The sequence below is a fragment of the Serinus canaria genome, chromosome 2 (assembly GCF_022539315.1).
Source record: "Serinus canaria isolate serCan28SL12 chromosome 2, serCan2020, whole genome shotgun sequence".
In the NCBI taxonomy this organism is placed as follows: Eukaryota; Metazoa; Chordata; class Aves; order Passeriformes; family Fringillidae; genus Serinus; species Serinus canaria.
Genome location: NC_066315.1, coordinates 103,301,107 through 103,320,846, shown reverse-complemented (window position 1 = coordinate 103,320,846; position 19,740 = coordinate 103,301,107). Strand labels below are relative to the sequence as shown.

The window sequence follows — 19,740 nt, the reverse complement described above, 5'->3', positions numbered from 1 at the left end:
GCCCGCCGCGCTGCCCGCCCGCGGCCCCGCCGTGACGCAGTTCCGTGTGACGCTCTGGGCCACGTCCGGGCGGGCGGATTTGAAATTGCGAGGAGGCGGCGGCGGCGGCGCTGGCGGTAACGGCAGGGCAGGGCAGGGCAGGGCAGGGCAGGGCAGGGCAGGGCAGGGCGGGGAGCGGGAGGGTAGCAGGAGGGTAGCGGCAGCAATACCTTCACCCTTGCGGCTTCACCTCCTGGGACAAGTGTCCGTGCGGCGGCGGTGAGTCCCGGGCTGCGGACTCGCTGCTGAGTACCCCCGGTCGCCTTCAGTACGGTTTAGACGCGCTCTGAGGGCGAGCGGGTGGAGCTGCGTCCAGCTCTGCCGCGCTCTACGCTTTCTTGGTTTTTTTCCTGCTGGTGTGTTGGCTCTGGCAAATTGCTCTTAAATCTCTGCTTCAACTCTGCTCTTATAGCGTCTTGGCTTATGTCAGCAGCAGTGTGGCCAGCAGGACCAGGGCAGTGACACCCCTGTACGCGGCAATGGTGAGGCCGCACCTCCAGTGCTGTGGCTGATTCTGGGCCCCGCAATTCATTGAGGGGCTGGAGCGTGTTCAGAGAAGGACAACGGAGCTGGGGAAGGTCTGGAGCACAAGTCCTATAAGGAACGGCTGTGGGAGCTGGGGGTGTTTAGCCTGGAGAAAAGGAGGCTCTGGGAGCCTTTTCACTCTGGAACCACCTGAAAGCAGGCTGTAGCCAGGTGGGGGTCGGCCTCTTCTCCCAGGCAATAAGCGAGAGGACACGGTCTCAAACTGCACCAGGCTTTGGTGAGACAGTTGGAGGAATTCCTCCACAGAAAAGGCGATTGGCGGTTATACACTGGAGGAATGGATTACTGTCGTGAATGTCGTGAGTAAGCTTGCTCAAACTACCACCACTCTGCCCAGCATGGTGGTGGAGTCAGTGTCCCTGGAGGTGTTTAAGGAAAGGCTGGATGTAGCACTTAGTGCCATGGTTTAGCTTACAAGGTGGTGTTTGGTCATAAGTTGGACTTGAGGATCTTGTAGGTTTTTTCCAAACTAATCGGTTCTGTTATTCTAGAAGCTAATTGCTTGCTATGATTGTGAAAATTCATTCTCTCTGTGGTTGGTCCCAGTTAAAGTAATGGAATAATGCAGATTCTTCCCCAAACACAGTGAGAAATGCTGCCCTATGAATTGAGCTTGAGCTAAACTCCTGTTGTTTATGAGCAGTGGAACTGGAAGCAAAATGAAGCAACAGTTTATATGAATAATGTGTTTTGGTATCGTCTGTAATAGAGGGATTAAGCCCATCCCGCAAATTAGGTAGAACCTTTGTAGAGGGCAGAAGCTGGCAATTTTTTGTGACTTAATGTTTCGTGAGTTCTGTTTATCTCAAATTCCCCCTTAATGCCACAGTGGGGACAATGGTATTTAATATTCCAGTTTGATTTATATTCTGTGTGCTCTGAAGAGAGCCATAATGTTATCTCAGAATAGCTTTTTCAGTTATTGTGCTATAATACTGGCAGATCATTTGTAGAGGAATGGGTAGGCTCAGAATGAGCAGCTCAGGAGCTGGTATATGGCTGAAGGGCTGTAAGCAGTACTTGTGTAATCGTGGTAGTGTGGCCTTTTTCCCAGTGGACTGAACAGAAAAATTTCTCATGTTCTTTTGCTTTTGGAAACTGGAGGTTTGAAGTGACCAAATATAAAGAAAGGCAAAACAGTAGTTTTAGAACAAGCACTGACACTTTTATCAATAAAATGGTTGACTTAAAAGGCTGTGGGTGCTCTTATATATTTCTGGAGTCTAGCATATTCTTTTTTTTTTTTTTTTTTTTTTTTTTTTTGTCCAACTTACAGGTCTACTTGTTTATTCTGAGCCTTTGGAAAATTATTGTGACATTTAGAAAAGAAAATACCCTTAGGTCCTGGATTTCCTGATACTGCTGGAATACTGAGGGATTGTGGTTTACAGCAGTCACAATGAGGCGAAGCTCAAGTATTGCTGGAAGCAGCAGTCGACAATCTATGATGGCACTGAGAGTGCAGGATAACAACAAGATTGGTCTTCAGACACCTCAGATGTAAGTCTGGCTGGTCATGTTGCTAAAAAGAAGTATATAAAACTAATTCTAAAGAGATTTATCATAGTGTGTTTGAGTGTGTGAGTAGCAACTGAGGAAAAAAAAATGTAAACAGTGAGGAGAAGGCTCCTTACAGCCAAGGATGTTTGCACATGTGCTCCAGTTTTGCAAAAATACTTGCTTTAACCTTTTTGTGTACTTGTGTCACGTTTCAAATTGTAACACTTTGTTACATGTTTCTGAGGAGATAGCTGGATGCATCAGTTAACCTTTCTGAGGTGTTGCTGGGATGAAGGTGCTAAGGAATATACGAGTGTTTGTATAGCACTTGTACGAGCTATGTATGGTCTATGCTGGGGTCTTTTCCTAGGTCTATTCCTTTTAAATATTCCTTAAATATTTTAGATTTTATTTACAGTCACTATAGCTCTTGAATTGAATGGTATGAGGCAGTCACTTGAATCCTTCTCTCTGCTCCTCAGGAAGGACAGAAGTGCCTTTGGGAAGCTAAGCATGAGCAAACCTACATCTGGAGCTTCAGAAAGAAAAGTCAGCTGTTTTGGGAACAGGTATGGATAGCTTTCATTCTCTGCACTGTAAATCAAAATAAAAATGGTCTCTAATTTTGGCATTTTTCTTTCTTGACAGATTTTCACTATAGGGAATAATGGATCTGAGGCAAGCAGACCTTCAGGTCTGCCTTCCTCCAGTGCTTGATCACTAAAACATAGGCTGTGGAGCAGGAATTGCTTTGGGAGCTGTTTTGGGGTTTTTTTGGGGAATGATGTGCACTGTAGACCTTAAGAGTATCTCAATACATTTTCTTATTTAAGGAAGAATGACATCTGAAGTATACTCTGCATTAGTTTCCTCTCTTTAAGATACAAACCTTCCAAAACTCTATAATCTTTCTGTTTAGCTCATGACTTTGTGTGGTGGGTATCTTCTTGATAGCACCCCAGTGTTGCAAGGGTCTATTCCTTTTAAATATTCCTTAAATATTTTTAGAGTTTATTTACAGTCACCAACATTATTTTTTCTTCATCTTTGGGGTATTTTTCTCCTCTCTAGAAGTTTATTTCAATAAAATGAAGAAAGTATTCATCTAGGATGCAGTAATCTCTTTGTTGTACTTATGGCATTGGGGCTTCCAGGTTGATGATGTTTTTCCAATGACCTTAAATGAAGAGAAAACGTCAAGTATCACTTTGTATAACAAATGCAAAAAAAAACCATAAATATAGCGGGTTTTGTGACTTAAACATGAAGAGAGTTCTTCTTTCTATGTATTGACACAAGACCTGTATTTATTGTCTGTCCCTAGAACCAGTGGGGCTGGAGGGTCACGCAGCAGCCAGTATGGTGTGTTTGGGACAGAAAAGATAAAGGATCCCAGGCCCCTTCATGACAAGGCATTCATCCAACAATGTATCAAAAAGCTTTGTGAGGTAACCTATTAACTTACTCTGCATGTATGTTATGAGGTGTAAAATGTGCTAATCAAAATGTTTTTTCTCTTGGTTTCAAAGTTTTTTTTTCTCTTGGTTTCAACTATAAATTTTATTTAGTGACTGGTATTCTGTGTTTGTTTTGCACAGTTTCTCGTTGAGAATGCTTATGCCCACAATGTTTCCATGAAATCACTACAATCTCCATCAGTTAAGGACTTTTTAAAGATCTTCACCTTTATCTATAAATTCCTCTGCCCTTCTTATGAACTGCCTGACTCAAAATTTGAAGAGGAAATTCCCAAAGTTTTCAAAGACCTTGGGTAAGATGATTACTGTTAGTCTCCTGGGCTGAATAGATATGCTATGGCCAAAAATTTAAAAGCTAAGAATTCTGCATTGATAGTTGGGGAGAATGGATAGGTTTCTTTATTCAGATGAGACTCTAAAAATACAGTGTTGTGATTGTTTTGCTTAGCTCTAGGTTTACTCTTATTTTCAGTGTCTGCTATACATTTCATATTTGAACTTGCAGAACTATAAGCTCTTGGAATCTTGCTTTGTAATGTAAAGTTTAATTGATTATTTGTATAGAACTTTGGAAGACAAGACACAATTTTCTTTTACAGACCTTTCTGTTCATTCTGTTAGAATTTAAGAACTAACATTTCCAGAATTTTGGATCAAGACCATTACATTAATTTAGTTTAAACAAATTTAATTTAGTTCAAAATATGTTTTCCTGCCACTTTTCTCATTCTGCTTTCAAAGCAGAATGTGAAAATAACAGAAATTACTGTTGAGATGAAAAAAACACTAAGTAGCTGAGTGGTTTTTTATTGAATTTGTTCAGTGTTTGAAATCATTAATGCCACAATGCTTTCCAAGAAAGAAAATCCTCTGCCTGTTGATAACTGTGAATTTTCAGTCTCATTTGAAAAAAAAAAAAAAGGGAGTGTATTTTATTTTATGCCTGTAGACTTGAACCAATGATGGTGTGAAAGTGCCAGGGCTCCTTAAATGTAGGTGTAAATCTGTTTTGTTCACTTCTCAGGATTTTAATAAAATTTTGTTTTAATCTGTAACATTTGAAACTGCTGATGTAACTTGAAATGTTGATGTAGCTTGAAATGCTTGAAAAGAATTATACTCTGCTGCACCAAGAGTGTAATTCTGGATAAAATAACTAATTTTGACAAGTCACTTAAAGTTTTGGGAGTTCCAGGAGCATCTGGATGACACTCTGGATCACATGGTTTAGTTGTAGGCAGTCCTATGAGGAGTAGGGAGTTGGATTTGTTAGGAGTCTCTTTCAAGCCAAGATATTGTGTGAATCACAAAATTAGAAACCCACGATAAGTTGAATTCTTACAGCAGTATTTTATTCAGTTATTTCCTCTGAAGTACAGTCCAATTGAGTTTGCTCTTCCTTCTGTGCTTTCATGTACATATAAAAATGTTCTGGTTTATTTTAAAAATGTACTGGTTTGTTTTCTTCACTGTCTGCCACTGCTATTAATAATGTATCATCTTTGGCCATACAGGTACCCCTTTGCTCTCTCAAAAAGCTCCATGTACACTGTGGGAGCACCACACACCTGGCCTCAGATTGTGGCAGCTTTGGTTTGGTTAATTGATTGTGTCAAGGTAATGTTTGTCTTAAGATAAATATTTTCACTTTCCAGGCTGGAATGTTAGTTTCAATACAGATCTAGTAAATATTTTCTACAAATCTCTTTGTTTAACATATATGTAGACATATGTTCTTAGCTGTCATCTGGGAGCTGACCCTTAGCCTTATGTTTTAGTAACTTTTAAAGTGAGCTTTTCATGTTATATTGTGATTGGTTTTTAATTTAATTTATGCACTGGATAAATTAATGTATAAAAAAAGAGGGTGAAGTGCTGATCTATACGTACATTAAATGTGAGAAGTTAATTAGTATAATCACTGAATAGAATGTGTATCTTCTGTGCAAATGTTGTGACATCTGCCATTCTCTCCTAAACTCGAAATCTAAGGATGGAATTTTCAATTGAAATTATTGAAATGTCCTGGGTTTCTGATACAGAGTGACGAGTTTTCAGTTTGGGTGGGGTGTTTTTATTTAATTTTGGTTTTGTTTGGTTTGTTTGGGTTTGAAAATCCTGTCCTTTTTTGCTCAAGACACAAGATGATTTAGCAGTGTTGACTGTCCAGTTCAGGCCTCTTTACCTGTATGTTTAGTCAGCTCAACACAGGTTCATTCCAACCTCCTTCCTGAAATCCTAATCCAGCATTACCCTGCTTCCTTTCATGAAACCAGTGTGGAAACTAATGGATGCCTTCCCATTTTCTCTTTGTGTGTGCACCTCTGCTTTTCAGCTGTACAATGCAATCAGGGAAAATGCACCATCGTTCGATGACAGACAGAGCTGGGGAGGAGAGACAGATGATGGAATTGTACATAATAAGGTACCAAAAAAAGGAAATTAGAATCAGAATCGCTCAACTGAATTTTTCCATGTGCTGTAACAACACAATTTAATTACAGTTTCGGTTGTTGTGTCATGTATTTATAGATTCTGTTCCCTTTTATATTCAGAATGCTTTCTAGGAAGTAGAGTATCATTATATAAAAACCTGATCAGCTATTTCCTGAGCAGGTATCATGATCAGTCTATTGGTGAAGACTGGGTATTAAACAAAATATTCTACTTATTTTATATTTGCCTTATTCTACAAGTATCTACCGTTCTCCTTTGTGGAGAAAGGGAATCATCATGCTGCTTATTGTTTTAGTAGAGTTTCTGATATGTTTTCCTTTAGCACTCAGGACTTCTGAGGTTAACTGCAGTTCAGTGTAAAGACAGTGACTTAATTCTAAATATAGTGATTTGTGCCAATATCTACTCAGTTTACTAGGTAAAAATTGGTTGTGAAGTTTTATTTCTGAGGCAGAAAATAGGCTGGCAGTGTAATTCAGGCTCTTAAAAACCCAACAGCTTGCTTTCTTTTTAATTTATCATGGATTATTAGTACTACTCAGATTTAACTCAGTGTTTACTCACAACAGCTGTTTGGAGAGGGTTGAATTATAAGCTAAAACATTTAATTAGAAATTGCAAAAATCAAGTAAAATCATCATTTTGGACTAAGGTTACAACTTGATGGTTGGCAAGTAAAAATGCTTTTAAACTAAATACATTCTTCTACATTGACACTTATGCATATATATATGTATATATATATATAGATACAAAATTCACAATACTGGTGTAATTGCTTCTGAAACATCTGTAATTTAGTGTCTAGCAAATTCTTTTTTGGTAACCTTTCTTTAATTCTAGATAAGTACTTTGACATCTGCAGATCTGAATTTTAATGGTCATAATTATAGAAGAGGTCTGTTAAACAGATCTCCAGTTTCCATAAACTAGCCTGAAAGAATCATATGCATCAAGATGAAAAATTCTTAAATATTCTACCTACAATCTTTGTTAAATACACAGTATTTCCAGACCTTCTCTAGTGTGAATTATAGGTGACTCCTTCTGCCTGAATATATTATCTGTTGACATTCTATGTTCAAAGGGAGGAAAAAAGTTAAATTTTACAAAAGTTTAATTGTTTAATTCCACTGTTTGAGTAACTTTAGACTATGCAGATATTTAACAGGCCTTGGAATTGTTTAAATGAAAGATTTTGAAATTGTTTTCAGCTTTTTATGGACTACTGTGTGAAGTGCTATGATCTTTTCATGAAAGGGAGAGATACCTTTGAAGAGTTGGATGCTGAAGTGCAGTCAAAATTAAGTAAGTTTTCAAGTTTTAATTAAGTATTCAATTGTGTTAGTGGTTTCTTTTCTCCTAGCATCCATTTGTTCAGTTTACAAGTGAAAGTGGTCTAAAGGAGTCTGAAATACCTGAGTATGTTTCTTCAACTTAATGATCTCTTTTTAATATATATTTATATATATATATATTTTAGCAGTACAGATAGATAGGTCATAATCTACTATCAGCTGTAGCTGTGTTACCTGGTTTTTTAATGGCTTTGTCACAGAAAACCAGTGTACAATTCTTCAGATATGAACGCCACCTATGCAGATGACTCTTGCTTCTGTCTGGCAAAGTTAACAATTAAAAAAAAAAAAAAAGAAAAATATTTTCAGAGGGTGCACACCTGATAAAGTTCAGCTTTTGAAAGATCTGAAGACAGCCTGCAAGAGTTCCAAACTATTTTGAGGGTTCCTGTGTTAGTCTTCAGGGAGGTAGAAAATTACTAGGTTTTTTTGACTCACTCATTTCACCACCTACAGAAATACAAACACAATGTGAGAACAAGGAAGCAAAACATTTCTTACTTTCTTTGCTCTCCTATGAAAGCCAGGCTAAGGGCCCTTTGTTTGCAAATTGGAGCCATCAGCTGGAGAGGAAACAAGCTACTATACTGTTACTGGATGTTAGGAAAATATCATCCCATTTTTTGGCAAAAGCCAAGTGAAGTTAGGGAAAAGATGTCTCAAGATGCAAGGAAGTATATGGATAAGAAAGAGGTTGTTAAATAAGTTTGATTTGTTCCAGCTTCACAAGGTAGTCCTGACTTGTATAGTCCCCTGTGGTGTAGGCTATATGAGAGTTTGGAAACCCTTACCTCTTGGGAGTGACTTTCACATGAGGACTCTTTCTGACATGAGGACTAAGAAACCTATTTCTCTTCTCGTTTGTTTTGGGGTTTTTGCCTGGTTGCATTTTAATTAAAAGTTTTTCTGATTAGTTTCTTGGTTGTTTTTAGTTATTTTTTTAGTTTAAAATAATTATCCAGGTAATGGGTATTTACTGTGCTGAAGCTGAAGTTCAGATACTCAAAATAGGTGATGATATTGAGATGAATTTGTAACTCCACTCTCTTCTGCTCTCCCACAGAGGATTTATTTAATATAGATCCATTCCAGATGGAAAGTTTAGCAGCTGAAAACAAAAGACTTCAAGAAGAGATTGCAAGACTAGAAAAAGAAAAGGAAAGTGAGCCGGTTAGTAAATTGTGTCTGTTTTTATGGTAGAGTTGAATTTTATAATATTGACCATTTCTGAATGAAGATACTTATGATACATAACAAATGGAAAATTTTCAGTGCTTTGAGATTTTAATTAGGCCAGGTTTTTACAGACTATACCATTATAGAACAAGGCATTTTCTGTGGAGTCTTCAGTAACTATTTGCTTGATAATGTGCAGGTATAAGGTCTTATATTGACTGAAATAATAAAACACTTGAACCACCACTTTTTTTTAATATAAATTTCAACATTATTTTTTCAAATGTGTTGGTATTCAAATATAAGGCATGGGATTCAGTGGTAACAAATAAGTTTTATGGAAAATACTTTGCTTGAAAAGCTGGCTTCTGCTTTTAATACATCCTGAGTTTAAAAATGTGTTAGTGGCTGTGCAGGTGGCAAATTGAGATTCCTGCCAACTGTGCAAAATGTGCTGAGTTTATTCCTGGTTTTCCATGTCCTTGTTTTATCTGCCCTCCATATATTATTAGAGTTAAGTTGTGAACTACCTGTAGTAAGAATTGTCTGAAGCAGTGTCTGATGCAAATGGGAGACTTAATGCTGAAATGCAAGCATCTTTTCAGCCTTCTTTGCTGTTATTTTAAAGGTGCTTGACCTAGTTGTCACAGAGATAAAAAATTTTTAAAGTTCTTTCCTTTTACATTTGTGCTATTGATATTGATCAATTACTCTACTGTCTTGTCTGGAAAGTGAAGTCATTATTTTATATTTATCTAAGAGTGTTTGTTCTTTTCACTCATTTCCTAGGATCGTAGAGTAACGCTACGAAATGTGAAATCATCTCTTCAAGCAGACGTCCAGAAATACCAGGCTTATTTGGCTAATCTGGAATCTCATATAGCCATCCTTGATCAAAAACTGGAAAGTGTTAATGATGAAGTTGAGACAGCAGGTAAGGAGGCCTTGATCACAGTCAGGACAGTGAAGCTAGAAATAGTCTTCAAATAATTGTAGCTCTTAGCTTGAGGACAGAGCGAGGTACTTGGAGTAGGATGATGCTACAAATAAACTTTCCAGAACGGATTACTGATTAAGATTTTTTTTTGTCTAATAGCTCTTTGTACACTGGAGTAATGAAACAGTAATGATATGTAATAATTATGTTATTTACTCATAGAATGCAGAGGTGAGGTTTATGTATATAGGCTGGTATTTTATGTCCATTTCACAAATGTTTTATGAACTTAGAAATGGAAGTAGAAGCAGTGAAGCAGGAGAATGCCCGTCTCCGGCACATCTTAGATAACCAAAAGTACTCAGCTGCGGACATTGAGAGACTAAATCATGAGAGAAATGAGCTGCAGCAAACCATTAACAAGCTGACTAAGGAACTGGAAGAAGAAGAACATCAGCTGTGGAATGAAGAGCTAAAATATGCTAGGAATAAAGAGGCGGTATGTGAAAACCCCACTACACTCAGAGGTGGCTGTCAATTTTCATCATGCAAGCTCAAAATTGGAGTCTTGATAATTTCTTTCCTAAATAATCTAACACCACCATACATGTATCTAACCAGGCAAAATTGACAAAAATGGCCTCTGTTTACAATATCTCTGAAAACTGTTGCTTTTCTTCCCCTTTTGCTGTTTTGCGTTTAATGGAAATGTACTTTTTTTCTTCGTCATAAGAGATGTATCTAGATTATGAAGCATGGTAAGCTGTCACTGCTTATAGCATTAAGAGCTTTAGTAACATTAGCATGCCATTGCTTTGAAAACACAAGAAATTACAGGCTAATGTTAATATCTCAGAGCAAGGAAGTAAGGCAAACCCAAAGAATTTGAATCAATAGCTTTGCATGCATTTCGGGCCTGATTAGTTTTTTGTGTAGAAGTTGTAACATCTCTCAAGGGCTAAGTTCAATCCCTTCAAACAGAATGAAAATATATAGGCCTGTAAGTGATGGGATTTAAAAGCGTCAGCTTTGCCAATTTGAGAACTAAAGAAAAAGTTTCAAATATATTTGGGAGGGTTACCCTTTATCAAGCACTTTTATTAACTTAAATCCTCATGTACAAGTATGAAGCACATAAAACTGGAAAAAAACCCCTGGGTTCTTTAATGTTTGCATTTAATAGCACTCATTAATTAGAAATTAAAGCATTTAATAAGCTTTGTTGAGAGGCATGCTCAAGTTTGTTTGTTGTTAGGATGTGTGGCTGTGTGGCATTTCCTGTCAAAACTAATGAGAGAAGGCATAGTGACCTGATGACTGATCATTGGTTTAGTATTATTTTCCAGCATGTTTTTAGTTCCCTATCAGCTAGTTCTCAAAAACCTGAGGCAGGAAATATTAAGGCAGATGAATATCAAAAACTACAGGTGAAACCATTCAGTGTTCTCAGTCATATATACTAAGACACCTCAGTGTGCAAACTCTGAAAGAATCATAAAACAGTACCTAATGCACCAAACTGCTGGACTGGCATTACATACAGCTCTTGAATACTGTGGGGTAACAAGGAATTATGGCTACAGAGAGTAACTCAGGAATTTGTTTAAAGTACTATATGAATACTTTTTGCAAAGTTTTCACTTGTATCTCTTCCATGATTTGTGCTCTTTTCTCCTCTGAGCAGATCGAAATGCAACTAGCAGAATATCATAAACTGGCTCGAAAGCTGAAATTAATTCCAGTAAGTGCTGAGAATTCCAAAGGCCACGACTTTGAGATTCAGTTTAATCCTGAGGCAGGACCAAATTGCCTAGTCAAATACAGAACACAGATCAAGGTAAGTAGAGTCAACACTGAAGGCTTTAGATACCACTCACAAAAAAGATGCAATTCTTTGGAAATGCTGGAAGGTCTCTCAATCTCACAATGAAAAGTCACTGAAAAGCTTGTGTGATGAGTCACCATAATGACATTGTAGTATGTGAAAGAAACTTGGTATTGGAGAATACAATGGCCTAAAAAAAATAAAAGGAAAAGATGTACTGGGGTGCATCTTGGTTCAAATAAGCAAATTGCATTTGTTGGATCTTCTTGTATGTGTTTTACAGGCTCCCCTCATGGAGATCATCAACGAGACTGAGGAAGAAATTAGTAAAGCCACTCAACGGAAGATGACTTTGGAAGATACTTTAGAACAGGTGCGTTGGTTAATGAAGATTAACAGTAAGATAACCCAAAATCTTAGCTGCTGCTTTCATCCAACCTTTTGCATGGGGAAAGTCTTGTGTGGTAGGTTGGTGTTTTGGATTGGTTGGGGTTTTTCTGAGGACAAGTAGAGGGGGAAAAGCTGTGAGAAAACTGCTTTAGTTGTGATGGAACCTAGAAGTTTTTCTAAGAATTGGGGTCTTTGTTGGTTGAAATATTGTGTATTCCCTGAATTAAAGTTTATGTAGCTTACATGTGTTTGACCATAAACATTGGAAGTATTTGTTTTTAATAAGTTGCCCATTCCAGTTGATTGTGTGGCTTACTATCACTGACAAATTGTCATCAGGAAGATTTTTAGTAATACTGGATTTGGGACAGATTGAAAGAAGGAGAATTTTATTTCCTCGTTCTCTACCTTTACCTCAGTTTTTATTGCTGAGCATGATGTTATGTTATGAATGTCCTCTTGGCCAGCTGGCCTGCCTATGCACCTTCCAAGTCTCTTGCCTATCCCTACCCTACTCAGTGAGGGGCCCTGGGAACGAGAGCAAGTCTTGGAATGTTGTGCTAGCACTATTCAGCAGTAGCCAAAACTTGGCTGTGCTACCAACACTGTTTTAGCCCCTTATCCAAAATGAAGCATAATACTGCTATGAAGAAAGGTAAGGCCATCCCAGCCTAGCCTCGTTTAATTGGCTTTTTGGAGCTACCAGGTGTAGTTTGTGATGGCATGGATTTTTATGTTGGAATTCTTTTTGAACCATATTTCCTTGGTTATGTTTTCATCCTAGGTGAATGTAATGCTAGAGGACAAGAAACGCAGTGTGAAAATGCTGACGGAAGAAGCTGAAAAGCTGGATGATCTTTACCAGCAGAAGCTTAAGGTAGAACTTCTTACAACTTGATGGCAACTTATCTTTAATGACACCCTTATCCTTAGTTTTTGTATTAATAGATAAATTTTTGGGTTGAATTTTTGTGTGGGCTTCTGCCTTTGCCTTCTTCCCTTCCTCTTACAGGATTTTTCTATTCTTTTCAGAAAAGTGATTTGACTGCTACCTTAATTGAATCAGTTTTCACTTTCTTGTACGAGAATCTGGCATCATCACTGTAGCAGATCCTGTAAATCATAAATTACTGTATCCAGTAATAAAAGCAGCAACAATCATCTGACCTCAGGATGTCTCTGGGCATGTGCTCGAAGGAAATTTTAGGATTAACAGAATCTGCCTTGTCTAATCAATTTGTATATAATAAATACATTTACAGTTTTAGTAAACCTGTTCAAACAGCTTCTGTAAAAACTAAGGAAAACATTGATTGACCAAAAGCATGTTAAATTGTTTTAATGATTTCAAACTGTTGCTTCCTTTAGCTTCCTTTCCCAGCACAGGAGCAGTCCCTATCCTTTTCCCCACTTGCAGTTCAGCAAGAAAACATAGCCCTCTGTTAGCAACTGAGTAGCTATTTTGGTACTTCCCAACTTCTCTGACAACACTGCTTTAGTGGGGCTGTGGTGCCCTGCAGAAAAATGTTCTTTGAACTAGGACAGTATTTACCATATATGCTCCTGTAAATCCAAACTCGTGTGCTATAGTCATGAAACAGGGCTATTTCACTGCTAATACCTGCTGAGGCAGGTATACATAGGTATATAAAGGCAATTAATTTAGTTTATATTTTTCAAAACCACATGACACTTGACTTTTGATCTGTGCTCTTGCATATACTTTTCTCTAAAGTTACGCTCATAAAATACACATTTGCTACCAGATGTTTATAATAAGACATAGTCATGTATTTCCTCTACTAATTTTTTAAATGCTGTTTGTAAGTCTTTAGTATTAAAATTATTTTTGAAGGATGATGTTTCAGTAATCTACCAGAATTGAATGATGGCAGAATTTTGCTTGGTTTTCTGGATTGTGTAGCATCCAGTGGCATTCTCCTTGAAGAGATGATCATTTGGAATTGTACTCTCTTTCAGACAAAAAGGAAAAGTTGTTTTCTTACTTAAATGTGGTTGTGGTTTTTTAACCGAGAAACAGTTGTTCATGATGTGCCATTTCTAAGCTATTTAGACTATTTAAACAACACTTTTTGAGTTTAACTCTGAAGGGAAAGTAGCTGCAACACAGGTCTTTAAATATGGTTAAAGGAATAAAGAGATGGTTAGGCTTATTCTGGGATGGGGATGATACAGCAAACAGGTAAAACTTTATGTTTGGGAGTGATGTCCTTGGGTTTGTTTTTTTTTTCAGTTCTGAATTTGGAGCTATTTGTGTGAATTTTGAATTCAAGCACTGGGATATAATCAGGTAGTAGAAAGAAGAAAAAAAATCCAAATTATACCTGAGAGGCCATTTTTTTTCCTCTTCTTTCCTTATGACTATAGGAGATAGAAGAAGAAGAGCAGAAATGTGCAAATGAACTGGAATCGTTAAAAAAGCATAAAGAGTTACTTGAGAGTGGTGTCTATGAAGGGCTCAGTGAAGCCACAAATGAATTGCATGAACTCCAAAGACAGTAAGACTTGTAACTTCCCTGTTTGCCTTGTTTATTTTGGTTTTTAAGGATAAAGATATTTTCTCAAATGTAACATAAAGTTGTTTCAGCATGTATCCATCTCAGTGCATTAATTTCACAAGTTAACAACTGAAAGATGTTTCTCCTCAACAGTATTTTGCTAAAATATTTGTCTGCTGTATCAGAATTCCTGTTTTCCATGTAATTTTTTAATATATATGGTTGTAGCTGAGAAAATAGTTTGTTTCCAAAATTACATGACAACTGCATTTTATACCTCAGTCTGGAAAGAGTATTCAGACTCAAAGGTCCATTGTTTCTGATCAGTTGGCACAGTACAGTCCTTTGGGTTTTTTTGAGTATTAATATATTGTAACTTTGTTCAAATTAATACTGATGGAAAAAAAGTATGGCTAAACTTGATGATGATGATAAATCAGACTTGAAGTGATTTGTTTTAAATGTCAGGACTTCTCTAATTATGGACATGACCTTCTGAGTATCTTTACCTTTTAGATATCAAGTTGTTTTGCAAACAACAACAGAAGAGAAGAGAAAAATTGGTGCAAACTTGAGTCGTCTTATAGAAACAGTTGCTAGTCATATAGCATCTATAGTGGTAAGCTAATATTTTATATTTAGAATTAAATCTCTCTAGAGACATTTGTAGTTAAACACTTGGAAATTAGAGCTTACTCTTTCTAAGGAAGTATCAGTTATTTAGCTGCTGCACTGAGTCCATGGATTCTAGTTAAATTTTCTGACAAACCCTTCAGTGGAAATAATCAGAATTGATTGTTAAGTTTCAGCAGTAACATCCTGTCAGGTTAAACCTGCTTCTAATAGATGTCTTTCAGGAAAGTGTTTAACTGAAATCAGCTAAGCAGTGCAATGACTGCTTTAAATGCTTTAGCAGAATCAGTAAAATACAGACATGATAGAGCTAATAAAGCTTTCTGTACCTCTTTTCTAGAAATACCTTGATGAACAGAATGCGAGAATTTACAGAGATGATGAAGAATTCATGCCTGAAGATCTATTGTCAGACTTGGCCAGCATCCTAGACAGTTATAAAAAGAAGGCTGAAAGTGTCTAATTACTAGAAAGATGAAGATAAAAATGTTGCATTTCTGAAGCTCTAGTATGGGGCCTTCTAAAGGGATGGGTACTTACCGATGTTTAGCACTGAAACTGGTTTTAAGTGGAAGGAAGTAGTTATGAACATTCTTTGTTTTGTTGACAAAAATACATTTAAGAATTAAACAATATATTTGCATTTTCTTAAGAAATGCTCTGCTCAGACTTTGTACTTTCAATAGCGTATGTATGCGTTTAGGGCACATGCATCACAGACAGTTCAATTCCTTCCCCAAGCCTTATTTTACTAGCAAGATTAAATGTAAATTTCAGTCTCCTGCTTGTTCAGTTACCTATGAAACTGTACAGAGACACCTCTTACGTGAGTAAAAAAACCTCTTTTGAAAAGATTAGTCCTTGTATAGTATTCTTGTAAATAATCTAGAAAAAGAAACACAATAATTTGAAAACCAAGCTTTGTCTTTAGCTGATCATACTCCAAGATGAAACTTCACTGAACTTCTTGAATATGTGTACCAGAGAAAGCTCTAAATAGGACATCATAGTAATTCTGGCTGTATATCTAATCACTTGTAGGTTTGGTGCATGTTAGATGTATCAAAATGGTCTAAAATGTTTGTAGTCTTCTTGTTAGGCCAGTTGGACAGACTGTGATGTTTCCTCAGGAAAGTAACAGTAAAATTAGTGTATGGGCAGCTCTGGTCCAAATACTTTAAAGAAAGTGGAACAATGCTATGTGAAAGTAGTATGTTTTTATCTATTCTGTGTATAATTTTGTGTTAAAAAAAAAATAAATAAAACCCAGCATTCATATCTTGGACAGTTTATGATGGTATTTCCTATTAAAAGCATTGAACTATTTGAGTGTTGTTTTTATAGGTCAAACATTCAAATATACAAAGATAAAACAATTTTGCAGCTGTTTAAAGGCATTTAGCAGCTGATAAAGAAAACTGCTCCTTAATTCTACAATATTTGAATAAATCATGGATCCATAGGATATACAACAAAACTTGAGTTAGACCATCTAAACACAGACTTAATTGGTTAATTCTAGGCTATTTTTTGCAGATTAAGTTTAAAACTCAGATGTTCTTAACATAGTGCGTGAATCTTCTGGCCCTGGTATGAGTATTTTGTTTCAAATATGATAAGGATGACATTATTTAAGCTTCTAATTTTCTGTTCCTTTTTTATACTCCGGAATTCTAATTTGGCAGTTAGAAAAGCCTTCCAACAGGTGGGAAGTTTCTATGCTTTCTTTTGTTGTCCTCTTTTCTCTTTATAGACTTAATTTTTGTTTTCTGTAACAAACTAGTCTTTACTACATCCCAGTTCCTTCTCTTTAGAAGTTTTTTCTTTTGTGATCTCTTTAACATTTTTGTTATCTAAAGCAAGGTAGGAATCTAATGGAGCAAAACTATGAGCTGCAGATGAGAGCCATGTTCCTTTAAACTGTGTGCTTATTTAGGGACTATACTCTCTCTTGACTCCCCCATACTTGTTTATCTCTGCTTCTATAACTGACCTTGTGTTTTTAGCATCTGGAGGTATGCAGTAGTCAGTTGATTTAAATGAGAGCAAAATAAATGGCATTTCCAAGGCCCCTAATGAACATGGGTCAAAGAAGTAAAATCACCATGCCTTCCCTTAATGCAGTGGCCAATGTAATATTCTGAAATTAGAGTAGTCCAAATAACAAAAAAAAAATCCATGTTAATAACATCGGCAGTGTGTTTTTGTTATTGGACTGTATGTCAGTTAAGCTAAACTGCCTTTAGAACTACCTCAAATTTGGATCTAGGTTTTGTACAATACTATGGGGCTGTGTGTTGTAATCTAACAGATCAATGTCAGCCAATGTTTACTAGGTACTATGTCCTCACAATTTAAAAATTGAGGGAATTTTTTAATCCTTGTTCAGCATGTTTTCTCTGTAATATTGAAAATCAGGCAGATCTTTTTTGACTTGTGTTCTGGAATATGGCTTCTAAATTTAGGCAGTAAGCACTAGAACAAAATTACTGCTCTTGGTTTTGGTTTTGTTTCTTTATTGGAATATAAAGTCTTAATGAGAAAGTACCCACAGCACCTGTACATTTCAGTAGTATGAGTCATTTGTAAGTGTTGGCTCTTGAAAGGATACAGTTGCCTCATATCTTTTGTACAGTTTAATGTGTCAATTTCTGTATTCTTACACTCAATAAAATTTCTTATTCCTGTTTCTATAAAAGACTGATCCTTACTGCAAGTGTAGAAATATGACATAAAATCCCAATCATCTGACTTTCCTTGAGGAACTAGATTAATCATTTTAGCAGCAGATACTAATTCCCTGGCTCTCATTGTTGTTCAATATGCATTGTGTAGGAGAAAACTAAAATCCAGAAACATCTTTGTGTAAGTTTTAGAGGAATAAAAATTGCTTTAACCTTTTTAAAAATAGATGGTTTTTTAAAAATTCTTAGGAACATAGGGCCAAGCTGCTTTGACAATGATTTATGTAGTATCCTTTTGGCATTAATCTCACCAACAGTATTTCCTTTACATGACCACTCTTGCATCTGCTTTATTATTATTATTGTTATTATTTAGCAATGAAAAATAACACTTTGCTGTAGAAGCATGCTTTTCCCTAGGGTCTGTTGTTTTTTTCATATTTTGTTGTCAGAAACTCTCATCACCATCAAGAACATGGTAGTTTTGGTTTTTTTTGGAGTACTTCTTGAGTGCATCATGTGGATTCATTCAGGTTGGAAAGGGCTTCTAATTTCATTGAGTACCACTGTTAATCCAACACTGCCCAGTGCACCACTCAACCGTGTCTCTGAGTGCCACATCCTCATGACTTATAAATGCCTCCAGGGCTGGCAACTCAACCGCTTCCTTCAGCAGCCTGGTCCAGAGCTTGACAACTCCTGCTGTGAAGAAATTTTTCCTAATAGCCTATTGAAACCTCCTCTGCTGCAACCTGTGCCTGCTCAGGCTTTAACTTTGCAGTGTCTTATATGAGGCCTCTGCAATGCTCTTCATTGATTTTGCCAACATAAAGCACGTCATGCCTATGCAAGCCTTTAGTTCTCTTAACTGGGTAAGAATTTGTGCTCTGTGGTTCTGTAATACTTCCAATAGTTTGCCTGCTCTGGCCTTTTATGGGAGCTTTCATCCCTGCTCCAACTTATGTGGTATAATTTAAAAAACAGCTATTTTTTTAATGCTCTTTTTTGAAAGAGTAAGGAAGAAGAAAAAGTCAGTAGCTGAAGACACTCCCTTTTCACCAACAGGGGCAACTCCCTCAGTGCCATGCTCTGGTGAAAAAGGAAAACTCTGGTCTCTCATGCTAAATGACTGTAAAGCAATGGAGATTTTGTTAACAAGGGTATTGCCTATTCATTGCTAATCTCTAGGTTATTTGGTATGCAAGTATTTTGAGCACTGCAAACAATCTGAAGAGACTATATATACAATACTGTAAACCTTAATGTATCCTTTAGAGCCACTTAACCTTCCTCTTTTGGCAGCAGGAAATTCACCTGTTTTTTCAATACTTCCTGTCTACAGATTTTCGGCTGTGAAAAGGTCCTGGTATGATGAAATAATGTATCATTGAGTCTTTTATGCTTGCAAAGCTCTCCACCATATAGGGCTATTGAATCTTCATCAGGATTTTACATTTTAGGTGCTTGTTGGAAGTTTTGATGGTATTCATTCCTTTTTAAGAAATGGAAGAAGAACAGAAGACACAAAGGCCTCAGTGTCCCCCTCTGGATGAGGGACTGTCAATGTCTTAGCCAATATCATATCTAAAGGATATGATGCGCTGACATCTTCAGTCCTCTACCAGGAGATTTTCAGAGTCCAGCCACTCAGCCTGAGGAAACTCTTGATTTTTCAGGTGTTGTTTTTTTTTTTTGGTTGGTTTTTTTTTTCCCTTGGGTTTTGGGGTTTTGTTTGTTTGTTTGTTTGTTTCTGGTTTTGGTTTTTGTAGGACTTTATCTATTTACAGGATTTTTCTAGACATGACAGATGTCAGGTCTGTTGTCCACTACTGCCCACTGGAGAGTGGACCTTTTGTGAACCCTGGTTCATAAAGGTCTACCAGTCCCAGTATTTGCCTGAGGGAGAGAGAATCACATTGGCTGCACTATCCCTCTATTACAGAAGTTCTTATCAACAGCTTCATGGCAACAAGGAGCCTTTGTGATGTGTGGTCTGTATGTTGTTTTCCCTAGAACCTCATACAGGAGACCACAGTTTTAATTGGCAGTGACCTGATAAGCATTTTAGTCTCAAGAACCCTTTGCACAAGGCAAAGATTTAAAAGGACATCTATTACTCTAATTTCACCTCTAAAGAAATATTTATTAGTCTGGAAAGACTCCAAAGCAGAAGGAAAGGTGATGGAATGTGTATAAGT

The 19,740-nt window shown here is 37.0% G+C and overlaps 1 protein-coding gene across 2 annotated transcripts; it reads left to right on the top strand.

Annotated features, from left to right (window-relative positions):
• Positions 1–38: 38 nt before the first annotated feature.
• NDC80 (NDC80 kinetochore complex component) lies at positions 39–16,141 on the top strand. Of its 2 annotated transcripts, none has more exons than XM_018909160.3 (17): positions 39–116; positions 1,862–2,085; positions 2,568–2,654; positions 3,410–3,533; positions 3,684–3,856; positions 5,078–5,180; positions 5,899–5,988; positions 7,235–7,328; positions 8,442–8,548; positions 9,344–9,488; positions 9,785–9,990; positions 11,176–11,328; positions 11,600–11,689; positions 12,491–12,583; positions 14,095–14,225; positions 14,742–14,844; positions 15,199–16,141. In XM_018909160.3, exons 2-17 carry the CDS (start codon positions 1,985–1,987, stop codon positions 15,319–15,321), a joined length of 1,923 nt encoding a protein of 640 aa, XP_018764705.1. In that variant the 5' UTR covers positions 39–116; positions 1,862–1,984; the 3' UTR covers positions 15,322–16,141. The 2 variants fall into 2 exon arrangements, with proteins under 2 accessions (XP_018764705.1, XP_009100614.1); XM_009102366.4 differs by lacking the exon at positions 39–116 and adding an exon at positions 167–258.
• Positions 16,142–19,740: the final 3,599 nt, after the last annotated feature.

Bases quoted from the DNA above. Each gene is read 5' to 3' on its own strand.
- NDC80 (XM_018909160.3), top strand. From the start codon at position 1,985: ATGAGGCGAAGCTCAAGTATTGCTGGAAGCAGCAGTCGACAATCTATG. The intron at 12,584-14,094 runs GTAGAACTTCTT...TTATGACTATAG, and splicing joins TTTACCAGCAGAAGCTTAAG to GAGATAGAAGAAGAAGAGCA. The intron at 14,845-15,198 runs GTAAGCTAATAT...CCTCTTTTCTAG, and splicing joins GTCATATAGCATCTATAGTG to AAATACCTTGATGAACAGAA.